We start from the raw sequence: 27,038 nt of genomic DNA on the forward strand, positions 1-27,038 counted from the left end.
GCACATTTCATACAGAGGAGTTGATCAAAGTGCTGTACAACAGAGAGACAACATTAAAAACATGCCGAAATCATCCATCCATCCATTTTCTTCCACTTATTCCTATTAAGGGCCGCGGGGGGCTGGAGCCTATCCCAGCAGCTTTTCGGGGAAGAGGCGGGGTTCACCCTGGACAGGTCACCAGTCCATCGCAGGGCCAACACATAGACAGACAACCATTCACACTCACAGTCACACCTACGGTCAATTTAGAGTATCAATCAGCCTCGTCCCCTCTTGGTGTCTTTGGACTGTGGGAGGAGGCTGGAGTACCAGAGAGAACCCACACAGGAACAGGGAGAACATGGAGACTCCACACAGAAAGATCCCACTACCCGAGCCAGGACTCGAACCGGAACCTTCTTGCTGTGGGGCGACAGTGCTGACCACTGCACCACCGTGTCGCCGTGCCGAAATCATGTTAAAGAGAATAAAACTAGAATGCATATGGTAAGAAGGGAAAAACAATACAATAAAAAAGTAAAATACTCAAAACATATAGTTTTTGTGTAGGTTTTAAGCTTTTATATATCCTGTTCATGAGAAAAGGACTGATGACAGGTCACAGTGACCTTGATCTTTGGCCACCAAAATATTTTTCAGTTCACAAGTATCCCAAATGCTTCATTGTTCCAAGTTCAGGCTTCTGCCAAACTTGTAAAAATTCCCTAAATGTGTTCCTGAGGCATTGCATTAACAAGGGTGGGATGGACAGTTTTACAGTCATTTGGATGGACAACACGCCTAAGGGTGTTAATATATACGTGTGTGTGCGTGTGTTTTAAAAAAATGTTCTTTCCTTGTCTATTCATGATGATTTCTACAAAAGCACATGTAGCATCTTTAAACACGCATAGTCTGAATGGCTGCAGAGGTTTCTCTTTTATTTTCCTATCCAGATGTTCTGGGTTCTGTTCACAACAGTCCCCTCAGTGATGGCGTAGCTCCTGCTACACCACAGTCCATCGCGGCGGTGATGAGGACACCCTCTATTTCCCTTGTCTGAGTCAAACGATGCGAGATTGCTCCTCCCAGGAGTGGCCTGGCTCAGCAACATGAATATCCATTATAGCCGGCCTATGGAGATGGATGACGGGAGAGGGGTCAAGGAAAACTGGGCCCCGCAATCCTTCATAGCAGCTTCACATAACACAGTACTGTCCAAAGTGATGGGAGCTCTTTTTTCTTCCTTTTTATTTTTTGGAAGGCAGGCCTGTCCTTGTTATTACTAACCCTGGAAAACACTTCTGTGTTTTCTCCTTCAGAAGCAGGCTAGATTAAAATACCAGGAGAACCACCTCAACTTCCATGGCAGGCTTAACTGCTGAACTCTGACACGCTATAGTTCTAAACTGCTCACAGAAAGCTGCCTTCCATCAAGTGTCATTATCTCTCCATTATCGGATGGCACTCCTCTCACAGTGTGTGAATAATTCTGTTTGTGCTGGGTTTGGAGGAAATGTCAGTGACACTATTGTTTTTTACCTTTGAAGTAGCTGAGAGAGTCTTCTGAGTAGCTCGAGTCCTTGTTGGACGTATGAAGTATAAAGATAAAGTAGAAAATTGTCAGAGTCGTTCCAGGATATTTGTTTGTTCTCCCTCTTGTTGCCATGGAAATAAATATTCTGTCTTAATATGGGATGTTTTACCATCTGTTTTATGATGAATGTGAAACTTTCATTCTCAGATTTCAGAGTTAGTAATCCTGCATTCTAAATTATCCCATCAAATAACCGAGTAATGATATTTTTTAAATAAATACTTTTGTCTTATGTAGAGCATAAGGCCATTAGTTTTAATAATGTATGTTCTCTCCCTCGTCTTAAAGAGTTTAAGAATTAATTCACATATAAATGTCCCAAACTGCGCCAGGCAGGCCTTTGTATGGTTGTGACACCACTTATCAACCTGTAGTATTTCTTAGTTCTTTACTACTAATTTCAGATGACAATGTAGAGGTTTTGATTAACTCTCGATAACAATTAATTCAGACAAATGATGCTACCGCCATGATTCTTAGATACCGTACAGTTAAACTGGTGACTTCCACTGCTGCATGTACATTCGAAACTGTGCTGCTGTAATCACATGCAGCTGCAACACTAAATTGCACAGTCACTCAACTGCACACTCCCTAACAACACACACACACACACACACACGCACACACACACTATTCCTAAATTTGAGCTTGCCCCTTGTGTAACACATTAACATACACTTACCATGCAATGTGATGCAATAATCATCTGTGCAAGACGCAGTGACCGCTGAGCAGCCGTATTAAGTAAAACAAGCTGCAAGGAGAAGAAATCGCAGACTTTTTTAGTGATCTAATTACTTGAGGAATCATTCCATTCATTTTTTTTAATTTGAATCAAGATTAAACTTTTTCTGATGTGTTTTTTTTTTTATGTTAACATTCTGTGCAAATTCATCTCTTGTGTTTCTCCAGAACACGTACATCATAAAGAGCATTAAACAGTTGGAACACTGAGCTCGAAAGCTTACCATCATATGTTTCCTCCATCCAGCACCTCTGAAATATGATGATTACACACATTGAACCATTTTCTCAGCAGCAGGAAAGTATGCCTACTAAATCTTTAATGTCCGTGACCATTGCTGACAAACCCGCGTTATTTATGGTGATACCGTTAAGACGTAGTCAAGCACGAACAGACGTACGTTTCAAGCAGCATGCTGGCCCTCTGCTCCAAAGTGTCAGACTGATGGACAAGGACATGAGTTCTCATGAGCTCTTGGAAAAACATACCAGTGGTGATCTGGACCTTGGTCTACTTTCCAGTTGCTCTGGTCATTCTCAGGAAAAGTAGCAGAACATAAATCACCAAAAGTGGGTAGGTCTTACTGCTTGAATCAGCTTTGAAATCCTGGTATTGCTAAAGCAGCTACACTATTATTCATTTTCCACCATGATTTGTTGTTGTGGTTCAGGAAAAGTGAGATGCGGTCTGTGCTTTCCAGTCAGTCAGAAGTTGGAGCAGGTTTCTATAGACTTCATTGTTTCCAAAGGTGGAAGTCCATCATAGTAATTTAGGATGGGGGTTAGCTGCCAGATGGTTTTGGATATTTTTACAGCAGGATGGATGTTGGGTCCACCAGTTTTCTTCTGTGTCACTACCCGTTGAAACAAATTGCTCAGTGAGCAGGCGGAGTGTGTCTGTATGTGTGTGTGTGTGTGTGTGGGGGGGGGGGTGTCTCTCTCTACTTTTCATTCTGATGAATAGCTCCTAACATACTGGCAGATGCTGGACAACTTGTCATGCTAAAGGGGACATGATCAGACCACAGTAAGTCCTTGTAGCTGTGTAATTATTGTGTATTACCAGGGGTGTTTACACACAAATACAAAATGTCTCACATTTTAGATTGTACGATACAGCAAGGTAAAAAAAAAAAAAAAATTAAAAGATGCATTACTTGCTAAACACATGTGTCTCATTGGTTAATGTTGGATCATATATCTTAATCATGGTGGGATTTTTTTTAATGTATTATATTTTTTAGGAGACTGTAGATTCGAGGCTAACTGATCTCACACAGTAATCATTCAAGATGAAAACATGCCTTAATGCTAGTCTGGTTAATGGCTCCAACAAATTAGATTCCAATTCACTCCGTGGCCAGTTTATCATGCTGGGTGACAACACATTCTGCATGGCTTAACAGCTGTGCTTCATCACTGAACCGCTCTGTCAGGCGGGATCGTAACGGAGCCATACATGCCACCGAGTCACTAATATGCAGCCAGAATAGGGGCCACCATTGATTATTTACACAGCAGCATAAAGTGTCCTGTTAGACAACAAGCTCCGAGTGGAAACGACACACTAAAACAAACTACTTCTACTGGTTGTCCTTGTAGATAACAACGCAATACAGGAGCATAAAGATGCATGTGTTTGTATTGGCAGATATATGGACACACACTCCCACACCATGTGGAGCTACTGCCTCGCTGCTGGAGGAGCAAAAGATTCATGTATCAACAGATGATGACATACACGGCTTATTACAGACGCTTTGGTGTGCTCACAAGGACAAAATATCGAAGCGACACCTCCTCCTGTGATACCACATTGATAAAATAGCTGTTATTAATAACAATTCCACTTTTAAAAGTTCTTTATTTAGTGGATGTATGTGTTAAACAAGTAATAAACCAAGACTATTCACGCCACAAAAGTGACCAAATACATGATTCCTGCTTCTCCAATATCTTTTCTTCATCTACAGAAAAAAATAATCAATAAACTGTCTCAAATATATGGATTTTTATAGAATTTTTATAATGTGGTTAATTTGTATTGTATGTATTGTAAAAAAAAAATAGAAATATTGATATCTGTTCGTAAATAACCTTCAAAGCCACCTTCTGCAGGACTTTTGTGTTAACATTTCAGAACACACTAACATGTTTGGGACTATAATACTTGTCTCTCCAAATAAAACCCGTGGATTTCAACTCTTTTAATTAAAACGTGCTAACATTTTTTTTAGATAAATCCCTATTGGACTATTAAAAAAATAAACAAGTCTTCTGGGTCCCAGAGATCGATCAACGTGATTTCTTGTGCTGAATCTATTCAACAAATTCGCATTGAATTAATAAATTTGATCAAAGTTCTTCTATGATGGCCAGAAAAATGACGCTAAATCGCTACGTAACATCTTCAGGATCCAGAATCTTTACAGTGATCCAGATCACCTCCAAACATTAATCACTTGTAATATTAGCTTTTATGTTTTTTTTTTACCAAATTTCATCTAATTCTGTTCTTTAACTTTTGGGACATCCTACCAACAGACAGACACACACTGGCTGTTGAAGACTGTATGCATTTATTTTTAGTATTGCTGTATTTGTTGAGTAGGTTAAACAAGAACAGCTCTGTGGGCTGAATTTTTCCTTTCATATGCTGCTCACAGTCACCTACCACAGGGGCTTGTGAATTAAACACTTTATTGAGTTTTCACAGCAACAATGCAGATGTTTCTAAATGACTAAAAGCCGGTGATATTCAGTAATGCATAAACATGTCAAGTATAGTGTCGAGTGTGTCGCCCAATTATTCAAAGTAATCATGACTGCAGGCACTGTTGACACACACTCACACACAGAAACCCATCCAAACAGTGACACATTCATTCCCAGGTAAACCTCAATTCTCCAAACCTATTGTGCTGGAAAGAGCTGAACTCATCTGTCAATTATGGTAAGCTCCATTGGGCCATTGTCTAAACTGTTTTCTCACTCACTGGTGAATCCAGTGATTTATTGTCAGCTGCCTCCACATCAATATACAATTGGGAACCACTAAGCTGTGATGTCTGAACACAAACTATTGTCAGATTATCAGCATAGCTCACATTAAGTGCCATTTAGATTATTCATTGCAGGGTGTGTGTGTGTGTGTGTGTGTGTGTGTGTGTGTGTGTGTGTGTGTGTGTGTGTGTGTGTGTGTGTGTGAAAGCCTTGTTTGGATTCACTGCCTGTAAAGAGAAGGCCATTATCCTATATATGCCGGGATTCTACAGCTTCGGATCTGAGCTTCTATTTACTTCACTATTCAAGTGCATGAGCGGGTTGAATCAAAGAGAGTTCTTTATTTCAGGGTCAGCTTGTCCTGCCCTGCCTTAAAGTCCATAATGCCAGCTGGATATGAGTGTCAGGCTTATTTTGTTGAACTGACATGCATTTTATCTCTCTTAAAGCATAAAGGGGAGGGGGGGGGGTGTTCTGAGGGGGGTCTGGGTTACAGGACGTAACCGGTCTTTCGTGGTTTTTGCACTGGCATCAACATTCAAGCAGAATGAAAAGAGCGAGGTCACCCAAATGCTACCAAGTCCAAAAACAACCTTTTAATCTGTCACGTTGATTCGCTGATGAAGTCACTTTAAACAGACGGAGCAGGTTTCTCTGTCATGATGATATAAGTGGACAAGTTATTTCGCCATCATAATTTGATTTGTAGATCGTTCCTGGCGTGTGATGTCACCGCAGTGCAAGATGATTGGATTGACTGAGTCATTTTGGTCAAACATGAATTTATCCCAGATTGTTGTGATATGAAGGGCTGTTTGCTTCATCGCGCTCCCGCAGGACAAACATGCATTCACAAACTAAAGCCTCCGAATTGGTAGCCATCAAAACTAATCATATCTGTTTCAGAAAGATGCATGTTATTAGATCATGCACTTGTATACAGTTTGTGGTATTTGTTGCGTGTCGTGTACTGTACAGCTGCAACTCATATTGTCTGCTTTTTTTTTTTTTAAGTGCATTTCATGAAGGATCAGTGAAAACACATTATTTCTAGTGCAAATAAATGGTTCTGTTATTGTTAGCGGTGGTTGCCTGCAGAATCCCAAAAGAAAGCTAAAATATGCCTCTCTATTTGACACCATTAGCAAGTGTTAACACTTGAACTTTGGCAACGCCGGCCAACTGCTCAACACCATTTTTAGGCAAATTCTGCGGCTGTAACTCTGAGTTGAGGATCCAGAGAGTTGGAAAACAAATATAGGGGAAGAGGGCATGATATTGAATAAAGCGAAATGAACATCTTCAAATGTCTGGCCGTGGGGTTCTTTATTTGCACACTTTGACCCTGAGATGCAATGTCTCTGGGCAAGCCAACTGTTTGTTTCATGCCCTTTTGATCTAATGTGTTTCTGGCTAAACTAAGACACTTAGTTACTGGGTTTTTCTGTTTGTTTGTTTTTTTTTTTAAACTCTTTTGCATGAAACTGTGGAGCCCTGGAGTGGCCATGGAGAGAGAAAATACATTTGTGGTCATAGAGAGTTAAAAAAATACTACAATTCTGTGACCACAAGATATCACTTGTTCTGCGAAATGGAAGCAAGTTATCTTATTACCTTGTAGCCAAAAATTAATTGAATTGAGAGAACAAGTGAATTTTTGTGGCATCACATTAATCAAAGAATTATAGAAATGCATCTTATCTCATGGCCGCAAATTGTTTAAATGCTGGTTAACAAGTTACAGCGCTGATGTAGAATATCGGGATATTGTGATACATATTGCATAATGAGGTCCTTGCCAATTACTCAAACTTACAAATTAAGTATTCTCTCTCTCTATGGCAACAACAGGACTCTGTATGAAACCCTCATTAATATTTCCTCAATTATTATCCGTATTTATACCACTGCCATTTGGATGAGATCATACCCTAAAAATCTGTACGACAAAGATTGTGTTGTAAGAAAATAATGTGTTATTGTGCTTGATGTAGCAGCAGACAGAAGATTGCAATAGCAGAGTGGAAAGGATGATATGAAGATAACCTTGGGAGGGAAGCGATAACAGCCATGAGCATCTGTCCTTCATGCTATCAGTGAGGGCTGAGCAATGGCACGAGCATTAACAGCTTATTCTCACTCCTAATACTCTACCTGAAGGGATACCATGGCGTTTTTCTCGTTGTTGTTGTTGTACAGTTTGGTCAGCTTGAATGGTGATATGCTGTCAGCCACCGGACTATGACGAGGTAATCCTGACAAATACAATGAACAAATCAAGGATATTAATGCTGTGATGTGCAGTCGATAATATTTGGCTTCATTAATTCCCATGCCCTGAGAAGACATCCTGCCCCTATTAGGTTTGAAATCTCATCCCCTTCTGCTCTATACCTCAGCTGTGGCTCAACCAAGCAGCCAAGCAGATAATACGCTCTGAGCTCTGAAACATGTACCATTATAATTAGCTTTGTCAGGTCCTAGCCCCTACAACCCTCATGCAGATAATATGATAATATGTCTTCATAACCAGCTGACCTTACATGCTCAATATTTCTCCCCTTATGAAGATTACATGTCAATAAAGTAATTGAGTCCCGGGGTGTGTGGCAAGTGAAGATTTAGGTTATTGGACTTTTCGGGGCAGTGATGTATGAGCGTTATTATTCTACCTGTCAGGAGATGCGCAGGGGGCTGAGGACAGTCCGAGAGTGTCAGGGGGAAAGGAGAAGAGGGGGAAGAAAGAGAGTGATAAGAGGGAAGATGAAGAAGAGAGGGAAGGGCGCAGAGAGAAATTGAGTCAAAGAGAGACAGAAGAGGAGAGAGTGAGTGAGACGGAAATGGAGAAAGGAGGAGGGAGGACAAGGGAGAGCGGATCATTTCTCACAACGAGGGACAGATCCACAGTTAATCATTCGCTCATACCTTCATCTCTCTGTCTCCTCCCTCACTCTCTGCATATGAACAGGGGATATGTCATATTAATTAAGAGAAGTAGAGTTACCATGGAGCCATCCATCTGAGCAGGGTGCAGGGAGGCCGGAGGGCTCTGAAATATTCCCCAATACAAACCTATCATCACCTCTGGCTCATGCTTGATTCGCTGCTGTGGGTTTAACTTCTGCCATGACACCAAATCATTTGACAGAACTTGGCTTTTGTCCAGCTCACGATGTTGCAAGAATGTTTTCTTTAATAAATACATTAACACTAAATGTTTACTGTGAAACCATACAGTATTTGACATTAACTAGAAACGCTGTCGCTTGTGGACTGAAGATCATATATGGGGTTTATCCGAGGTCTTTCTACTCTAATATCTTTAAAATTTTGCACCTGAAGCAGTGGGACCTCAAAGATTTTGAAGAAGCGGCAGATAAAAGGTTGATAAATTGTGTCGAGCAAAATGACTGGTTTCATTTCATAATGCAATCTATTTGGTCGAACAACATTTTGAAAGTCTAGAAAAATCGCAGTTGAATAATTCACTTCCATTAACGTTAAGGGAGTGATAACAGGATTTAGTTGTGGTCTTCCCCACTGATGCCGTTTCAGTGGTAAGGTTGGGTCTTAGCCACCCGCACGAAATGACTGTTTCACTACCATAATCTTATCAATTTAGTCGGGCAACATTTGGAAAGCCCGATAATTAAATTGTTTATTCACAAATTGGTATTGCTTGCTCCGCCGTTAGCTGTAGTATCTATAATTTTGGCTGAAAATGGAGAATCTATTTTAAGCATTACAGAACATCTACAAAACAATGTTATCCATTTCGTCTGATTACATTTGGAAATTCCGACGGGACCCAGGGTTAAATCATTTTAGCCACATTCTTTAGCAGGGAGCTAACCATGAGTTACCAATTTAGCCTGCGCCATGTTCAAACATTCATCATACGTGGTGCACTTTCGAGGCTGTTGGCTAAACAAGTATCAACATGGAAATGTCTCTCCCTCGCTTTATGTTTTCACCAGATACGCTTACACATGCAGAAACTAACGACAGTCTGACTTCTTTTTAAAAAGTATGGTAGAAATACACTTGTCTTGACTACAATTCACGACACAGTGCCCACACAAACAGTCATTTTCCTCAGTACCAAAACAGTGTCGTGCCTCGACATCTTGACAATGATGTGATCCATTATTTTTTTTCCCTTATTTCATGCCAGATACTGACAAATTGTACTAAATACCATTTTTTCCATCATGATTTGACTGTCAGTGCTAGAGACAGAGGCAATGGGATGTGAAAATAAGTGTGTTCGATTGAGGTCCAACAATGAAGGTGACACATGTGTGACAGAGACAGAAGCCAGGGACACAGCAAGGTGGGACAGCAATGTTAAAGGATATTTTACCACGTCCTTTTGGATTAGGCTGGGAGATTGATATCTTCCAGTCAGATGAAGCCCTGATGTGAGTGATCCAGCCCCTCCATCATTGTGACAAGCGGCTCTTGGCTAACGCTCATCCGTGTTGATGGGCACACCCTACGCCACAAGGGCCCTGGCGAACATACCCACCCTCCTCTCTCTCTCTGTCTCTTCCTGCCTCACTCTGCCATCTCTGTTCTTTTATTTCTATTGCCCTTCTCCCCTGTTTTCTGTCACCATGTCATGTCCAATCACTGTTTGGCTGGCCAGGCACTCAGTCGAGCAGGCAGGGAGCAGGAGCCCCAGGTAGAGAACTGCCTAACAGGCGTCAGGATGGGCACTGAAATGACTCTAATAATGGGGTCCCCTGTGTGGCCCAGATAGGCCAGTCAGTTAGGAGGGCCAGGATGTGGAGTAATAAGTGTTTGATGTCTGCAGGGGAAGGATGTGTGAAGGAGTAGCGCCAAGCCTGGGCACTGTGGTCTGGGCAGGTGCAGCCAGCCAGGAGTGTGAGGGTGGCAACTGTGGAACAAGACATCAGATTAGTATCGACGTGTGTCACACTGGAGGTTGCAAGGCTGTTTGTTTAAGAAGCTGTAGAAGAAGAGCTGAGAGCAATGTGTCTGGCTAGTCGCTGAGTGATAAGTGTTTTTAACGAGGAAAAGCTACACGCCTACATCATCTATATGCATATTTATATGTATGCACAAAAGTCCAGCAGCAGTTCTTTCTTGTGGCTAAATTTGCTAGCCGTCATTGATTTGATGGAAATTGCCACTGACAGGTAGCGAGGTGCCATTTTATCCACTGATGCGTGAAGTCCATCATTGTCTGTGTAGTTTAGTTAACATGGCACTTAGCGACTGACATTGCTTTAGAGACAGAAAAACACTGTCATTGTCATGTCATTTATCTTTTGCTCGCCAATTTCCAATGCGCTGAATGCCTGGCTGAACGTTTCAGCATGTCTGAGTTTCTGTGCCCTCCAAGTATCAACTGTATTCCAACACGTTTTTTTTTTTTTAAGAAAAATATATATATTCCTGGTGGTTTCCCAGCACCTTCCACTGATGAAACAGCTTCTGTCCTTCGTACTATGGCTATCTAGTAACAAGCCACTTCCCTTTGAACAGTTTTATGTGGTTGTAATTGACCTGACAATGAGGTTCATTATGCAGTCCCTTTCATGCTGTTTTGCCTGATAATTATTATTTAATGTGTTCAGATGGAGAGCATCATTAATTCATCCCTTCCTCCAATGTCAAAGAGATGAACAGTGAAGTTATCACTCTCTGGTGATTAATATTGTGCTCTTTTGTTATTGAATCCTGTCCCAGTGATTAAACCTTCATTGAGTGACTCACCAGCCACTCTTATTAACGGCACCATTACTGAACATAGCCAAAGCTCTAATTGCTATTTTCACTTTTTCCTTCTCTCTTTCGGTCAGTGGTTTGAGCCACTTATCTGCGCTTTTCTTTTAATTAGAAATCCTGTGTGTAATGAAGAACACAATCGATCAGTGTCAAGCAGCGGTTGGGGTGATTTGTGATCCACATGTTGACGCAGAAAATGAGCACTTATGATTACTGGCATCATTAGTGGTTTCATGCGCCCTTAAGGGTAGACAAAGTCTTTCAATAACTGCGGCAGTAAATAACCAGTTTGTCATTATTGTGCTTATGGGAGAGTTGTTGTTTTTTTGTTTTTTTTATAAGTGTTTGTTAGAGAGATGACAGTGGTTGCCTTGTGAAAGACGCGCCAAGGAAACATAGGACTTTCTAATCTGGCTCAGGCTCCTGCCTTAAACCACCCTCCTCTTATCTCGCGTCTCCAGAGCTACTGTAACCAGTGTTCTCTCCTGCCTCTATGTGGAATAAATGTCACTGAAATTAATTTCACCGCGTTTTTTTTTTTTTCATTAGACCCCCCTCAACGGTAATCTTTTTCTTCAGTCAAAATTTATGTGCCCCAGAATTCAATTTCCTTCTCATCCTCATAAGTTGGAAGTACAAAGACTGATAGGCATTTATCTGGTTATAACAGTAATTCACCCATCAATGAATAATGTCATCCTCAATTTAAAGTGTTTGATTATAGCCATTTAGTGGCGTGACAATGACGAAGTGTCATTTGTCATACATGAAGCCATTCTCCCGATGAGCTCAAAAACATACCTGATTAGCACTATTGCCTTACATGTCTGATTATTATTTTATAACATCCGTTCATTATATTCCACCCCCCCCCCAAAAAAAAAGAAAAATCCCTCAGCTCCCAAACTACATCAAAACAGACAGCTTGTGTTATTGTTGGATTTAAGGGAAAAACATCACATAGCAGACACGTTAGCGGCCACCGGCAATAAGCGTCGTCACGACAACGACCTCTTCTTTTTAACCGTTTTTTTGGCAATTCTTGTGTTTGTTGTTAGGCCGCGGGTCTGTTTGTCCTGTGCCGTCTCCAGAACAACTTGAGGGAATTCCTTTCAATTTGCCACAAATGTTCACTGGGACTAGAGGATGAACTGAAGAAGATTTTGGAGGTCGAAGATCCCTGTCATTAACATTTTAGGAACACCCTCAGGGAATTCCTCAAATATGCCACTTAGTTACTTGGACTGAAAGGTGAAATGGATAGATTTTGTTGGTTAAAGGTCAAAGATCAAGGTTTGCTGTAACAGCACGAACGGGAAGGTTTCTGGTTATGTCTAGAATTCACAAGCTAATATTGATGATAAAATAGCACACAAATGTCTGACAGCATGAAATATTGAAATTATGACATTTGACACCCAAGAAGACGAAGGTCAACTTCAAGCTGACATCGTAATGTTCCAAAATCAACACTTTTCTGCTCATTATTTGGTGTCATCTCAGGAACACCCTGAAGTCCTCCTATGCCTCAGCAAGATCAGAGGCATTATATTTTCATGCCGTCCATCCGTCCCATTCTCGTTAATATATCAGGAACGCCTTGAGGGAATGTCTTCAAATTTGCCACAGATGCTCACTTGGACTTCAGGGGGGAAGTGTTAAGATTTTGGTGGTCAAAAGTCAAGGTCACCATGTCTGGCAATAACTCTAGCATTTATTAATATTTATGACAAATTTCACACAGATGTCAAATAGAATGAAATAATGACACTTTACATAAAAAAACATTTTGTCAATGTCATCCCACCTTGAGGCCTTTTTTAAAATTTCATTAAAGTCTGCACCACATATAGGATTTACAATTTGGACGAACATGAATGTTAACTTCAGCTGATTGGTGGTGGTAATTCTGGTTTTATATCTGTTGTGCACACATTTCCTACCCCCCCCCCCCCGTTCCCTGTAAACTCCCCCAACCCCAGGAGATGAAAATGCCTCATCTACTGTAATAACCTTGTCACAAAACCACCAAATGAAAGCAGTTGGTCTAAAATCAACAGCAGCAAACAAACAACTACAATAATGGTATACAACACAAGTATGTGCTGCAAAGTGCGTTGGACCTGTATTTCTGCTCAGGTGGAGAAACATGAATCTTGACTGGGTGACAGTTCAGCCAGTGACTGACTGACTGACTGACAGGAAGTATCCAACGTGTCAGGCTGCCTGGTGAGTCGAGTTTGAAAAGTATGATGTCAGAGCGTCATCAAGTGTCAAACGAGAGTTGGCTGTCTAGCTCCGAGTTGACGGATGGTCGTGACGAAGTCTTTTTAAACCAACATTGTCATGCAGATTATGGTCCTTTTGGCCTATGATTGCTTAGAGTTGGTGATTCTACTAACATTTTTATGAAAGTGTAGCTGTTGAGCTGATGAGTTACTGTCCTTCATGCCTTGCTTTGCTGCGTAGCTTGTTGTAGTGTGTTGTAGACAGTGTCATCCCCTCCTTCCTGTCTTTCCTACCCTCCTTCCTTCCCTCCCTTTTTCCCCCTCTCCGCTGCCTCTGTCGGGTGAAAAATGGGCCGCATTTCCCTGATAGCCTGTGTGGATGTGGAGAGTATAAATGGCTAATGAATTACAGATGAACATTGACGCAAATTAATCTTCCTGATGTCCCAGGGTTATATGGCAGCTATTTAAAAGTTTAATCAATATGCTGAAGTTGAGAACATGCAGGCATTGCAGTTGTTTGGCTGCAGTAAACAGTCAGGAGGGGAACAGAGAGGGCCTGAGCCAAGGGCATGCATCATAATGACAGCTATTTATGTTTAATGGACTAAATATTTTTTATTACGAGAGGGCAAATGTCACTTTAATTCTCAAAGTTACACAGGTTTTGTTTTGTTTTTTTAGATCCGAGAGAGAGACAGATGACACCTCAGCTGTTAAAAACAGACTTTATTAGACAGGATAGAGTAAGCATGTCGTTTTAAGCATGAACTTATTTTCTACACACTTCATAAAATGGAAATGCTGAACACTTAAAGACATGTCCATTCTCACTCAATTTTTTTCTCACCACTACTTTCAATCTCTCTCTTTCTCTCTCTCTCTCTCCTATATTGAATTTACAAACATGTGAAATTGGTTAGTAGGAAAAACAAGTATGACTTAAAAAAAAAGAGTTTGCTGTGAAAAGCAGCACTGCAGTTACTAAATGGACCTTGGAGGTAGTTGGTGTCTTTTTGTTTAAGGTTGAGAGAGAAGTTCTCACCTCTGGGGACGTAGAATCAGCACCCTGCTGCAGCTGCACTCGCTGCCAGCAGCTTTATGACATCCAGATATTATTATATATTATATGGACATTTCTTCCCTTTTATTAGCACCATGCGACTTCCTACTTTCATTTGGTCATAACTACTTTATCCACTAGATGCCGTCCTTCAGTTTTACGTGATCCTCATGGGTCGTTTTCACCACTTGGTTTATAGCCTAATTCTGCCCTTTCTTCTAGGGAGGATGAGCTGTTTTCAAATGTTGGAATGTTATTGCTTGAACTTTTTAAGATCGACATCCTATTTTGACAGTACATCTGGAGCAACTTACATGCTGTCCAGTCCTACTTCCAAATTGAGACCATTTCTAGTTGATGATCTTTTTCCTTACGCCATGAAGTCACTCACAACATAAATGTGCAGACCCAGTTTTCAATAGATTTCCTTGGATTCACTGGCAGTTTGCATAGTAGGACTTTTCAACCCCCATCTTAAGCAAGCTGGCACTCGGTCAAGCTCAAGCGTCATCGCTGCTTTCAAGCTGGCGCAACTGACATTTTCATGCCAAGCCTCCTTGCTCTTTAACTAGCAAATGATCTTGCACTCTCTCTGTGCCGGAAGGTTCTGGTGCAACCATGGCGCATTGTGATTTTGGGGACATCAGAAAACGTTTGCGCCATGGACCAAGAAGAGGCTGTCAGTGGCTTTATGTGATGAGCTGAGGCACTGCATGACATTGCGGTTCAACTGATTTCTGAAAACATAGAATCACTGGCCATCACCTCCTCCCAGGCCTGCCTCACCTCCGATGGCTTTGGTGAATGCGTGCTGCGCCAAGGAAACATAGGACTTTCTAATCTGGCTCCATATATTAACATGAGACGTTCTAGCACGCATTCACCTGGTGCTAGAGGAGGTCAGTTTCCTCTGACGAAAAGTCCTCACTTCTCTCGGTTGAAACGCGCGCGACAACTTTGATTGGCTCGATTGATTTCGCACCCGTAATGCACCTATTGATAATTAGGTGAATAATGACAGGCTCTTTACGCAGTGAGCTTTGGTTTGCACTCTGATCACGCGTCCTCTTAACACCAAAATAAAAAGAGCAAAAAAAGCACACACTGACACACATACCCAACATACCAACGCCATGAAAGCATTTCCCTTTACCCTGCATGCCGGTGTGTTGCATGTGGCATCTCACTTCTCAGTAAGCTGAATTGCAGACCACTGGCTGTTGTTTTATGGGACTTCTGGGGGTTATCTATCTGCGGACTTCCCTATACAGAGTAGGTGGCGACTCCATCTCATGACGTTTGGCTGAACTGATAAAAGGACAGCCGGAGATGGATTGTGTCCACAATAATAGCCCTGGCTCACAGCAGCCTGCACCTCCAGCTCATAAGTCACCCTCGCACCAACTCTTATGGATGCCTGCCCCTAGCTCTCGTCTGACCCCATCCCCCACCTGCACAGCAGTGTTATTTCAGCCCTTGGAGATAATACAGAAAGCGTAATTGCCTTGTTAATTGGCTTTTTTTTTCTCATTGCATTTTTGTCCCTGATTGATGGCACCGCTGATGGAACTGTTGGCTAAGTGGCCAAACTAGAGGGTGGCACAGAGAGAGGAGTTAAAAAAAAGAAAGCAGCAAAAAGAATAAGAGAGGATACAGAGGGAGGAAGAGAGGAGTGGATAGACATGAAAAGGAGACAGGAGCAGAAACTATGAGTGCAGCGAGTGGATTCACGCCAACAATAGATAACCTTGATGTTAAAAGCCACATCCCTCGGATGTGTCTGTCTGTGACATATTGATGGCCCTTGAAAAGAGTCAAGCTGATTGTATGCAGGGAACAATCATTAAGCCCACTCCATCTCCCTCCTCTCTTGGATTCTCCCTCTTTTTCTCTCTTGTAAATGTATGTATGCATGCATCGATGTGTGTGTGTGAGTGTGTGTGTGAGTGTGTGTGTGTGTGTGTGTGTGTAGTGATCTAATGCAGAGCTTTAAAACAGAGAGTATGAGACATCCTACACCTAAATGATCATAGGCTCTCATTTTAGTGTTCTAGTGAGACGAGTCTTAAATAATCAGCTCTTAAAATGGAAATGGCCACAATGTGGATAATTGGCATTATTTTAATTTAAGAGCCACAAACCATATATTTAGCTTCATAATATCACTAGCAAAGTATTGGCATGTCACTCACCATTATCACTCACTCACAGGAGGAGGCCATGTAGGAAGTCGTCTTTTTCCTAAAGTTGCTTCCTCGTGTTCAAGAAACTACAGTTCGAGGGTGACGCATCTTGTCAGGACTAGCAAGGAGAAACCTCTCAAGTTATAGAAATATATGGATCTCTTCAATCCTACCATCATCAGTTTATTAAATGTGTTGTATTGTTGTGAGCTATATCTGAGGGGTTTCTCTCTTTAGGGGAAGAATCAAAGCTGTGAGGGATAAAACTCTATCTACTAGTACTCATACTAGCAGTATTTTTAATGTAAATGCAGGTAAATGTATATAGAAGGGATTCCCACAAAGCTTGAGGCTGTAGACTGTTTTGAATAGTAGCGCTCTACCAGGTGTTCAAATGGTCATCTGCTCCAAGAGTGGCGAGCCCACAAACTAGTGGGACACCCCAAATCCAGTCAGTTGATCTCTAAAAATCTCACTAGACTTCTCCTTAAGTTTTAGAAGTTGTGACGGATATGACGATCCTGGTTTGAGAAAATGTGGATGGAGTTACTTTGGCTTTTGTCGGAGAGAGGACGATCAGAATCTGCATGAAGGACAGTGTAAGATAATGAAGGTTATTTTCAACTGCAACAACTTTTTGGTGTCCTGTAGATGTACCACACCATCTTTCGGAGGACCTGACTACAAAATCTGAGAATCAATCTGGACCCAAAGTTGAATTTTTTTGCCTTATTTGAATGTTAAACCCAAAGTCTATTGCGAGCATTGGCTGTATTCCTTCGGGCAATGTCGTTTTGGTATTGCAGATCTACTCCTGACAACACATGACGGGAATGGACAAACCTTGTACTTTTGGGTATTTTTTTGGCGGAATTTCAGGTAAGTGAGCAAAATTCAAAACCAGATCATGAACAGATCTCTCCAAAAAAAAAAAAAAACATACACTGTGGAGGTCAAGCTAGGACTTCAAATAAATGTTTAACAGGATCTTACCAGGTATGTAAGACACATTGAAATCTCAGTAACTATTAGTGTCAAGTTTTTCGTGGAGAACAAATACCACTGATGATCATTCTGTTGTATTTGTATGTTACTATTTACAATAAGGCATCGCATCCAAGAGTGAGAGGGAAAGTGGAGGATCGAAGAGGGTGCGACGAGGTTATGAATGGTAAAATAGACTGTAGGTAGGAGGACCCAGTCGTATGTGCAGCCCTGTAGGTGAGCATCAGTATCATGTTGAGGTACATTCATGACTCTTTTCAGAGACAAGCTCCCGTGACGATTTCCATGTTTTTTTTAATGACATGCCTACTTTTTCAGCCTTTAACTCAATCTTATTGCCATCTTAATACCCTGTTTAACGAAGAGCTACTTCACAGTTTAGCAGTTAGATGCTCTTGAAATGCCATTTTAGCTGGACGGTAGCGGAACTTCGGTAAGGAGGAAGACTTGTTTGTCTGCAGGGGTTAGTTTATGGAGTATATTTGTGTTCTGCTTTGAAAATTGATAAAATCCCCAAGAAAAATTGAGGTTGTTGCCCTGTTCATAAAAGGCTTTACACAGCTGGTTCACACTCACAGTGGCAGAATGGCGCTTCAGGCCCCCATAGAGAGGAACCATGTAATCAGCTCTGAAAAGACAATGAAACTACACCAAGAGAACAATACAAGACGACCGCTGTAATAAGGACAGCATGGTTAAGTTACTCTTAAAAACAACTCAGCGCTGTGTGACATATGCAGCACAATGACCGGACTGTTCCTCCACCAGGCCATGATGGAAACATTAGCCTTCACATCACTTTGTTAATCTGTCACTTTTAATAGGCGCTCCCACTGTTCTCGCTGTGTGTGAGAGATGAAAGTGTGAGTTGGTGGAGGGTGGATTTGGATTCAAGTGGCTTATAGGATACACAGAGGACACTGTAGACACTGTAGCGCTTATAAGTTCATCAGGTGGAACCCTGCCGGCGTTGGCCTCAGAGGCCGTTATGTAAGAGTGAATTTGGCTCAGTGAATCCCGTTTCTGTCTCCCACCACCCCATCTTTCTCCCGTAATAAGAGCAAGCTCTCACTGTGAGGGGAACACAGTGAACTGGAATGTGTTTACACACAGAACAAGCTGCTTAATGAAATGTTGAGAGAGCTTCAGCTAGGTGTCGCCCACCGGGAGACAGACTTTATCTATCTTCCATATACCATTGTTTCCCTTAATTTACTCTCCTTCTTTGATCACAAATATAGCTTCTTCTTCTTTCTTTTTTTAAGTCCGGAGCTTTCTGATTGGTGCCATCAAATCCTTCTCACTCCCCACAGACTGGTGAGGAGCTCAGGAGAGTGTGAAGGCTTCAGGGGCCTTTAGCTTTAGTCTCCTCATCTGTGAAGGTTATCACTGAAAGGCTTTGGTTGCAACCTACAAATATATCCCCTCTAGGTAATGCCTTATAGGATCCTTGGTTCTGGGTATCTCAGTCGGTAATCTCTTTAAGGGCCCCACTCCTGGAGATAGTTTCTTGCTGGGTAAACTGTGAATATGTGAAAGGCCCCGGCACCCATGTGATCAGAGCGCTGTGAGACACCCCGAGTCCTGTGGTGTCAAGCTCAGTCTCCAGCCACGGCACCTATATCCCCAGGCAAATCATGGCAGCTGGAATTCATTCCCCTCCCGCTTCTATACCTCCACACTGTCAAGGGAGAAGGCGTACACACATGCACACGCAAACACACACATATATGTACCCCTCACACACACCGGGGGAGCAGGCAGGCATGGAGCTGGTCCCGGATTTTATCGGAGGTGACAGCTTCTCACACTTCAGTGTTTGGATCACCTCAAGTAGCTGGGCTATGAGGGGAAATGAGCACTGCTCCACTACAAAGTCCAGATTTAGATTGACTGAGCTTGTCCTCGGGCCTGTGGGCTGCTGCTGCTGCTGCTGCTGCTGTATTGCTCCTCCGCCTGACAGAACACCCACTACTGCTGCGAGGGACTGGTGTGTGTTAGTGTGTGTGTGTGTGTACATCTCGCTGTGTACTGTATATGTGCGTGTGTGTGTGTGCGTGTGTGTGTGTGTGTGTGTGTGTGTGTGTGTGTGTGTGTGTGTGTGTGTGTGTGTGTGTGTGACTTGGTGGAGCCTACTTTGAGGAGTCAGAGAGAGAGTGGGGAAAGAGAGCGATGTGTCAGGTTTGGTTAGAATTGAGGGTGGCATCAGAATATGCTTGGCACTAATATGGCACCAGTATCTCTGTCCCCGTCTCTGCTTTCTGTCACTTAGATGCCATTCTCTCCCCGCCCTTGACAATGTCTCTTTGGATTATGTGATTGTACATAGCGCTCGGAGCACCCCTCATCCCTCTGCGACACCACCTCTCCCATAAGTCTCCCCTCTCCTGCCCTTTTTTCTGTCCCTCCTCGTCTCCCTCCTTCTATAATACATTTGATGTCTATTTATAAAGTCTGGCGGAAGCCGTATCTGTTGTCTTGTCAGAGGATCATTGACAGCGCTAATGCCACTTGTCCTTGCCTCATTTGGCGAGAGGTGACACCTAGCCGCTGCCCACTGCATTCATCAAGTGGCAGCGCGAGCACTGGGACATCAGTCAGACCAGACCAGCTGCAGAGAACTCAGCAGCCTTAACACCTCTCATCACAACAAGAAAGCTCTGTCGGCCATTTTTGTTTTGCCCTTTGATGTGGACAGAGGGCATGTTCGTTTTTTTCCCAGTTCTGGTTAAATCTTTGTTGTGATGAACTTTATTTGGCCACCATGTTTCATCAGTTTAAGCTCAGTTTCATCTGTGAAATCTGTTCTTCTCCACTTGAAAACTTCACATTTGCCAAAAATCAAAGAAGATTCATGCTTAAGGCAGCAAGATGTTCTTGATCAGTGCTTTTTCAGGAAGCAAATCAAACAAAATATGTTTTCAGTTAAGCCAGCCTTCGATTTTATCTACGCCAAGGATGTGGAGTTGTCAGTGGTGTTTATTTGTCTGTTTGTCTGACTTACTGCAGGATTCCGTAAAAACGATGTAGTCAGTTTTTACAAAACTTGGAAGGTGTAGCACGGGTCAAGCAAGAACCCGCTACATTTTGGATCATATCCATTTACCATGGCAAAGAAAAGATCTTCTTTCTTTTTTCTTTTTTTTTGTGGTTCTGGCAGAGTTCACCCTTATTGATGTACTGTATGCACCCTCCCAGTGCCCTCTACTTTTATTATGTTGTATACTTTATGAGCCTATTACATGCATATTGACAAAAACATATTTTGCGAGCCTTTATGGTTTCATGTGTTGCTGTGTGCTTTCTACTATCAGGACCCTTCATCTCCTTATCAGAGGAGCTTCTATGGTCGCTTCCTTATGGTATTTTTCTTCCGAGTAGTAAATTCTGTGTTTTCAACACTAACAAGCTAATTTCAGGCTCCTCAAAAAGGCATCCTGCATTTATGTCATTCTGCATTTCCTCCAGTTCACTTCCTACTTTTGCGGTTTAATTTGAGATATTGTCATCATTTTTAGTCACATTAAAGGTGCAGTTTTTAAACTGCTCTGTGATATAGAGGGCAGTATTGCATCCCAATGCATTCAGAGCCAGCAGAGAAAGTGAAATTCCACAACTGGTTCAGAGTTCATCGCTGCATTCGAGCTTCTTAGCACCAGTGATTACCAACGAAAGGCACATCACGCCGTCTGGATTCTGAACCTGATAAATGCCGTTTTCCACAAACTTCATCCGTTGAGTTGATGTTAGCAACATGCACTAGCTAGCTGAGTAACTACCCAGAAACATGTCGCGTCACCTCCCTCTCCTTGGCTTGACTTTTTTTGAGAAATGGATCATCATCATCATCATCATCATCATCATCATCATCGTTGTCATCATCACCTTACAACACACTTTTTTTGCCTTCTGCATTCAGAGATGGGAAGTTTCGTTAGTCTGTCATAGATAATCAAAATGTCACTGATGGTGGTGGAACACAGAGTTTTCTGCTGGGGAGGATGCACTGATATATTCAGAGAGCTACATACTGCATGCTGATGTGCTTGTTTATCTGTTGATTAGAGAATTTTAAAAACCTCAAAGCTTCATCTAACTTTCTCCCATTCTGTTTTTAGGGGTATTCGCCAAATGTCACTACATCTACTATGGCAAACACTCGGAAGGCAACAGATTCATCCAGAACGACCAGCTCTGATGATGGACATCTGCTGTGGGACAAACAGGGACAGGAGTGGCAATGGATGTTGTCAGATTGAAAGAGAAATAAATTAGTCCCCTATTTATTAAGAGCGCTGATGATATGTCAATTAAAAATGTATGGAAAGATGTTAAGGTTATGTCAGTGGATTTTTACATCTTTTTTTACATCCTACTTCAGCCTGTGGTAACCACCTCCTCTTCCTGTGCTGCTAAGCTTCAAGCTGCGAGTCAGACATGACACTCCCATTGACATGATTGTCTCTAAGCATCAGCAGCCCCTCAACTCCAGAAACACACAATGCACACCATACACACATGGTCTCTCTCTCTCTCTCTCTCTCTCTCTCTCTCTCTCAGTGACAAACACATCCCACATCCAGCCAATTGCGTACCTTTTTTTGACAGCCATGATGGATCACCTGTCCACCACTGCCACTAATCAAGGGTGAAAGGGGTGACGGTCACACACCTGGGGCCTGACATGCACTCATCTCTCTCTCTCTCTCTTTCTCCTTTTCTCTCTCTCTCTCTTTCTCCTTTTCTCTCTCTCTCTTGCTCTCTCTCTTTCTCCCTCTTTCTCTCTCTCCCTCCCTCAGACACAACTGTTGTTCATCACATTAAAACTGTGCAAAGAGTTTGGCATTACTATGATTTTTATGTGACATGTTATCAGTCTGTCCTTTTTAATTTTGTCATCTTGGAGGAAGAAAAAGAAGCTCTTTGTTTTTTCCATTGATTTTAAAAAAGTTATTTTACTTTTGAGGAGCTGATTTGCAAACACAGATAAAGCCATTCTTAAAAAAAAAAATTAATAAATGGTTATAAATAGAATCCCAAAATTAACAAATAATAAATGAATATGTTCAATTATAGTATGACTGGGCCATTGTATTAATTGTTTATCCTGTTTAAGACTCGCTTTGATCTGGTTTTGCAAGTAAGTAATCTCATATGTCAGATTCAAGGGCTATAATTCCGTCGGGTGACAGTTCTGTGTGTTTCACTATCAGTTCAGTATTAAATAAATGTATTTAAATGTAACTTTTAAAGTCGTGCTAACATCCAGTTTTATGTCATTCCAACATCAGCTTTAGTGAAGACAAGATGAGAGATGTAATGTGCTATGCATTCCAAATATATTATGGTTCATGATATGGTGCAATTTGCATTGTTTTGCTTACTTTAATTGTTGTTTTGCCCCTATGACTGCATGTCTGAAAGGCACTTTTTACAAAAAGAGCGCCTTATTTCCATTGTACTGTGGTGATTTGTTAACCAAATATAAAACATAATCATCAGGAAATTGTTGAAATGTAATATTTTATACAGTTAATTGTATATTGTTTACATTTTGGTTTTACTTTTGATATGTTTATGCTCTTGTTTAAACTTAAAATTTTGAAATTATTTTCTGAATGAATGATGTCATACAGCTAATAGGATGTAAACTGTTAGCTGGTCATCTCCACATCATTAAAATATTTTTCCAACATGTGTTTCTGTGGTGAACGTCTGGTGATTTCACGAATGCTTCTGAGTTTCTGCTCTCATCAGGGTCCAGCATCCCACATTTGTTTGCACCTGAATGTCGCTGAGGTAGCGAGGAGGAAAGTCCTGCTGTGGTCGCATTTGAAATAAAAGCTCCGGTCCAGTGTGTCAGTCATTTCAGACGGATGAAGGAAAGGTCAGAGATAGCCTCATGCAATGTTTGTTTATATTGTCCGCATCTGTTTATTTGGTGATTCTACGAGTTTGTTGTGTGTCCTCATGCTTGTGTGAGAGTATACAGGCTTCCTCGCTTGTGCTCACACACCAATTCCTACAGGACCGTGTGACCATATTCCAGCTGACATGTCGTTCAGGAGCCTGGTCACTAGTGCCGGCGTTTCAAAATGACAAGGTTTATTTGTCTGTGTTTTGATATGCTCAGAGGAAACTGGGGCTGACAGCCTGAGGAGGCAGGAAGAAGGGAGCCACAACAAGTTCCCCCCCGCACGATACAAAATGTCATCCTTCCCCTGGCTGCTGCATGCGCCCAGCCATCCTGCTGAAAAGAGCAGACATTTAAAACTTTGTGACATGTGTCACAGGCACTGCCATTGAGCCAGTGCTACTGACGGAGCTGGAATTGACAGGCCCCGAGCCACCGGAGCTGGCTGGGGGACACACCGAGTTTGGTGTGTGTCACTTCGTATCGTCGTCACGGACGCATCCCGAGCTGCCACACTAACACAAACTGCATTATGAGATGGGTGGTAGTGGCACAGCGGGTTGACATATGCTTGACATGTGGCTTTGTGCATGTGAGGGGATGAATGGGATGCCTGGTATCACGGACAGTAGATTAATTAAGGTATGAGCCAGAGATCTACCTGTAGGCGATGAACTCCCTGACCCTCGGCTCCATCACTGCTGCTGCTCCTTGGGAGCTTCCTGGATGAACAAATGGCACGCCACTTCAACAGAGCAGATCAGTGACATTCTGCTGTAGAGGCCCTGCAGGCTTCTAGCTAGCCACTGTGTGTGTGTGTGTGTGTGTGTGTGTGTGTGTGTGTGTGTATACACACTGAAGTAGGAGTATTCTAACTCTGCACCAATATTTTTTCAGTATGTGTGTATCCATGCAGACTGAACGTCTCTGCACTGTATTTGTAGTACACGTGTGCTGTGGCTTTTGATTTATTTGTAGTTTGTGACCACAGCAAAATATTAAACTATTGAAAAGATTCTCCAAAACATACTGATCATAAACTTGAATAGATATTGCTCTCTAACCACACAGAAAAGTGACAGAATAAGAAATACTCAAAGATACTAGAATGAATCCTGAATCTCACTCCTACAAAAACCTGTAATCTGGATGCACCGTTTGAACATTTTGAGGCTGAGGTGCATCTCGCCTGAGTTTCTGACTTTCTGACTTTCTGACTGGTTGAGGGTTCAATTTCATTGCTCTTTTCCAAGTTGGATGTCATCATCTTCTGCATGAGTCCTTAAACCTGGAAGTTGGCATTATTGAAGTCAATAGGTTTTGTTTGTTTTTATTTAATTAAATGCTTGAAATAAGGGCTGCACGGTGGTGTGGTGGTCAGCACTGCAGCCTCACAGCAAGAAGGTTGTGGGTTCAAGTCCTGGCTCAGGCACAGGGTCTTTCTTTGTGGAGTCTCCATGTACTCCCTGGTACTCCAGCTTCCTCCCACAGTCCAAAGACATCAAGAGGGGACGAGGCTGATTGATACTCTAAATTGACTGTAGGTGTGACTGTGAGTGTGAATGGTTGTCTGTCTCTATGTGTTGGCCCTGCGATGGACTGGCGACCTGTCCAGGGTGAACCCCGCCTCTCGCCTGTAGCCGCTGGATGGATGGATGCTTGAAATAAGGTCAACACAAGCTGAAGAAACACTTACATTTTAAAAAAAAATCATACTTATGATTAAATATTGTACTCATGAATTTCCAAGTTTATGTGTCTTAAAAACGGCAGGCGCTAACAAGTGCATAAAACAAAACTAACAGCGATTGAATTTACACAGAGTAAATCCTAAATTCAAGTGGTGTTTATTCGTCGAAATGAACAAAACGTGACAGTCTCATCAACTTTTGTTTGCTGCCCGTTTGTCCCATTGGCTTGTGGTCGAGCCATGGTGATGCTAACTTGGTGATGCTAACTTCCAGGTCATCCATGCAGTGCTCCATCATCTAATTGTGGCAGCGCTTGATTCATTCTTGTACAAAGGAGCTAGTCACAAGTGTGTGACTGACTGTCAGAAGAACTAAGGAGTGGAAACACACACACACACTCACACACACACACACACACACACACACACACACACACACACCCGTCACTCACAACATATCAGCCCACAGCCTGATGACTGATTGGCATCAGCTAATGCAAATTTACAAGGAGCCCAAGGAGAAAAAAAAGTCTTGTCTTTATGAGTGACAACTGGCCAGTGATAGCAGAGCAGCACCAGCACAGGCTGATATTTAGATTTTACTGTCCCTCTGGCTCCACAAGTCACACTCCCATCCTTTCTTTCTGTTTGCCATACGAACTCTTCCCCATCTTGCACCTGAAACATTTAGCAGCGCTCTGCTGTTGATCCGGTGAAACCGAATCAAAAGGGGTTGAACGGAGGGGTGAAAGTGGCCCTTATTTCCGTCCAGGTCTTAGATGAGTAACATTTGTCATTCAGTGCTGTGCTGTAGTAATTAGCTTGTCAGTGGGCACCAGGCTGAGCTGGCTCTTTCTGCTAAGAAAGATGGACAGACTGACACCGGAGCTGACAGCCAGTCGATAATGTGGCAATTAATGTCATAAATAATTCCACTGCCAATTACATCAAAATGGACTCTTTCACAGAGCCTGCTACTCCCTTATCATTTCCTCTGATAAAGGGAACAACCACCTTCAACCCCCCCCCTATAATTATGGGGCTTTTTATATGGAAATACAACATGGCCTCCATCTCCCCACATGTTTATAGTGCTGGGTTGAAATGTAGAAAATGGGCAGACATGGACAATAAATGTAGCATGCTAATGAATCTGCTATTGTGCCCTTTACCTTGGGAATTTCAATGGGTCAGATAGCACGACCATGAGGCATTTAAAATGTCATTGGCATGTTTAAAAGAAGAAAAAAATACCTTCCTTTGAAAATGCAGATAATTATGTGAGAGAGATCGATCTGAGTTGATATTCTAAAGGTTGCAAAAGCTTAACCAACAGTGAGAATATTGATCCTGACACCCCATCACTTGGTGGGAAAAATTATATCCATTCTCTGTCTCCGAGATGCAGGTCAATCAATGGCAGCAGGTGAGAATACACAATGAGCTGGATCAGTAAGGGCTCACTGAATAGTAAATGTGCTGTTTATTGGAGGGAAATAAAAGGAGAAAAGTGGGAATTTGCTTTGAGATGCTTATTATCCACTTGCCGGGTCTGTTTCCGTGGGCTCATTTGTCTCGACAAGTGACTCAGGCAGTGTGAATGGTCCCCATCAGCCTGACACTAAACTCTTCCTGTGAAATGTATGAGCAAATAAAGTGAGCTCAGCACATGTAAAGCCCTCCTAATGCATTGTAAAACAGCCTTAAACACATCTGATGTATCTTCGGGACAGGAAGGTCGCTTTGACTGTAATATATGGTCGATACTGGGAAGTCTCAAGGTTGTGTCACGTTCGCCTACATAATGCATGATTTCCCATTTCTCTTACAGACTCCAATCATGACTCGCAAGCCTTGAGATGAAAATTTTAC

The 27,038-nt window shown here is 42.1% G+C and overlaps 1 protein-coding gene and 1 long non-coding RNA gene across 2 annotated transcripts in view; one reads left to right on the plus strand and one right to left on the minus strand.

Moving 5' to 3' along the window:
- lrmda (leucine rich melanocyte differentiation associated) overlaps positions 1 to 23,327 on the plus strand; it is a 314,178-nt gene extending 290,851 nt beyond the window's left edge. Inside the window, exon 11 of the mRNA XM_086181102.1 lies at positions 21,681 to 23,327. Coding sequence (XP_086037228.1) covers positions 21,681 to 21,760 — 80 coding nt within the window. The 3' untranslated portion in view covers positions 21,761 to 23,327. The remainder of the gene's footprint in view (positions 1 to 21,680) is intronic.
- LOC147247448 (uncharacterized) lies at positions 1,011 to 7,686 on the minus strand. Its single transcript, XR_015109589.1, has 3 exons — positions 7,484 to 7,686; positions 2,265 to 2,336; positions 1,011 to 1,116 (listed from the first exon to the last, which is right to left on the minus strand). It is a non-coding gene; the product is annotated as an uncharacterized LOC147247448 (long non-coding RNA).
- Positions 23,328 to 27,038: the final 3,711 nt, after the last annotated feature.

The sequence above is a fragment of the Aulostomus chinensis genome, chromosome 16 (genome assembly GCF_037954235.1).
Source record: "Aulostomus chinensis isolate RoL2024-O1b breed Wild chromosome 16, RoL_Achi_v1.0, whole genome shotgun sequence".
Taxonomy (NCBI): Eukaryota; Metazoa; Chordata; class Actinopteri; order Syngnathiformes; family Aulostomidae; genus Aulostomus; species Aulostomus chinensis.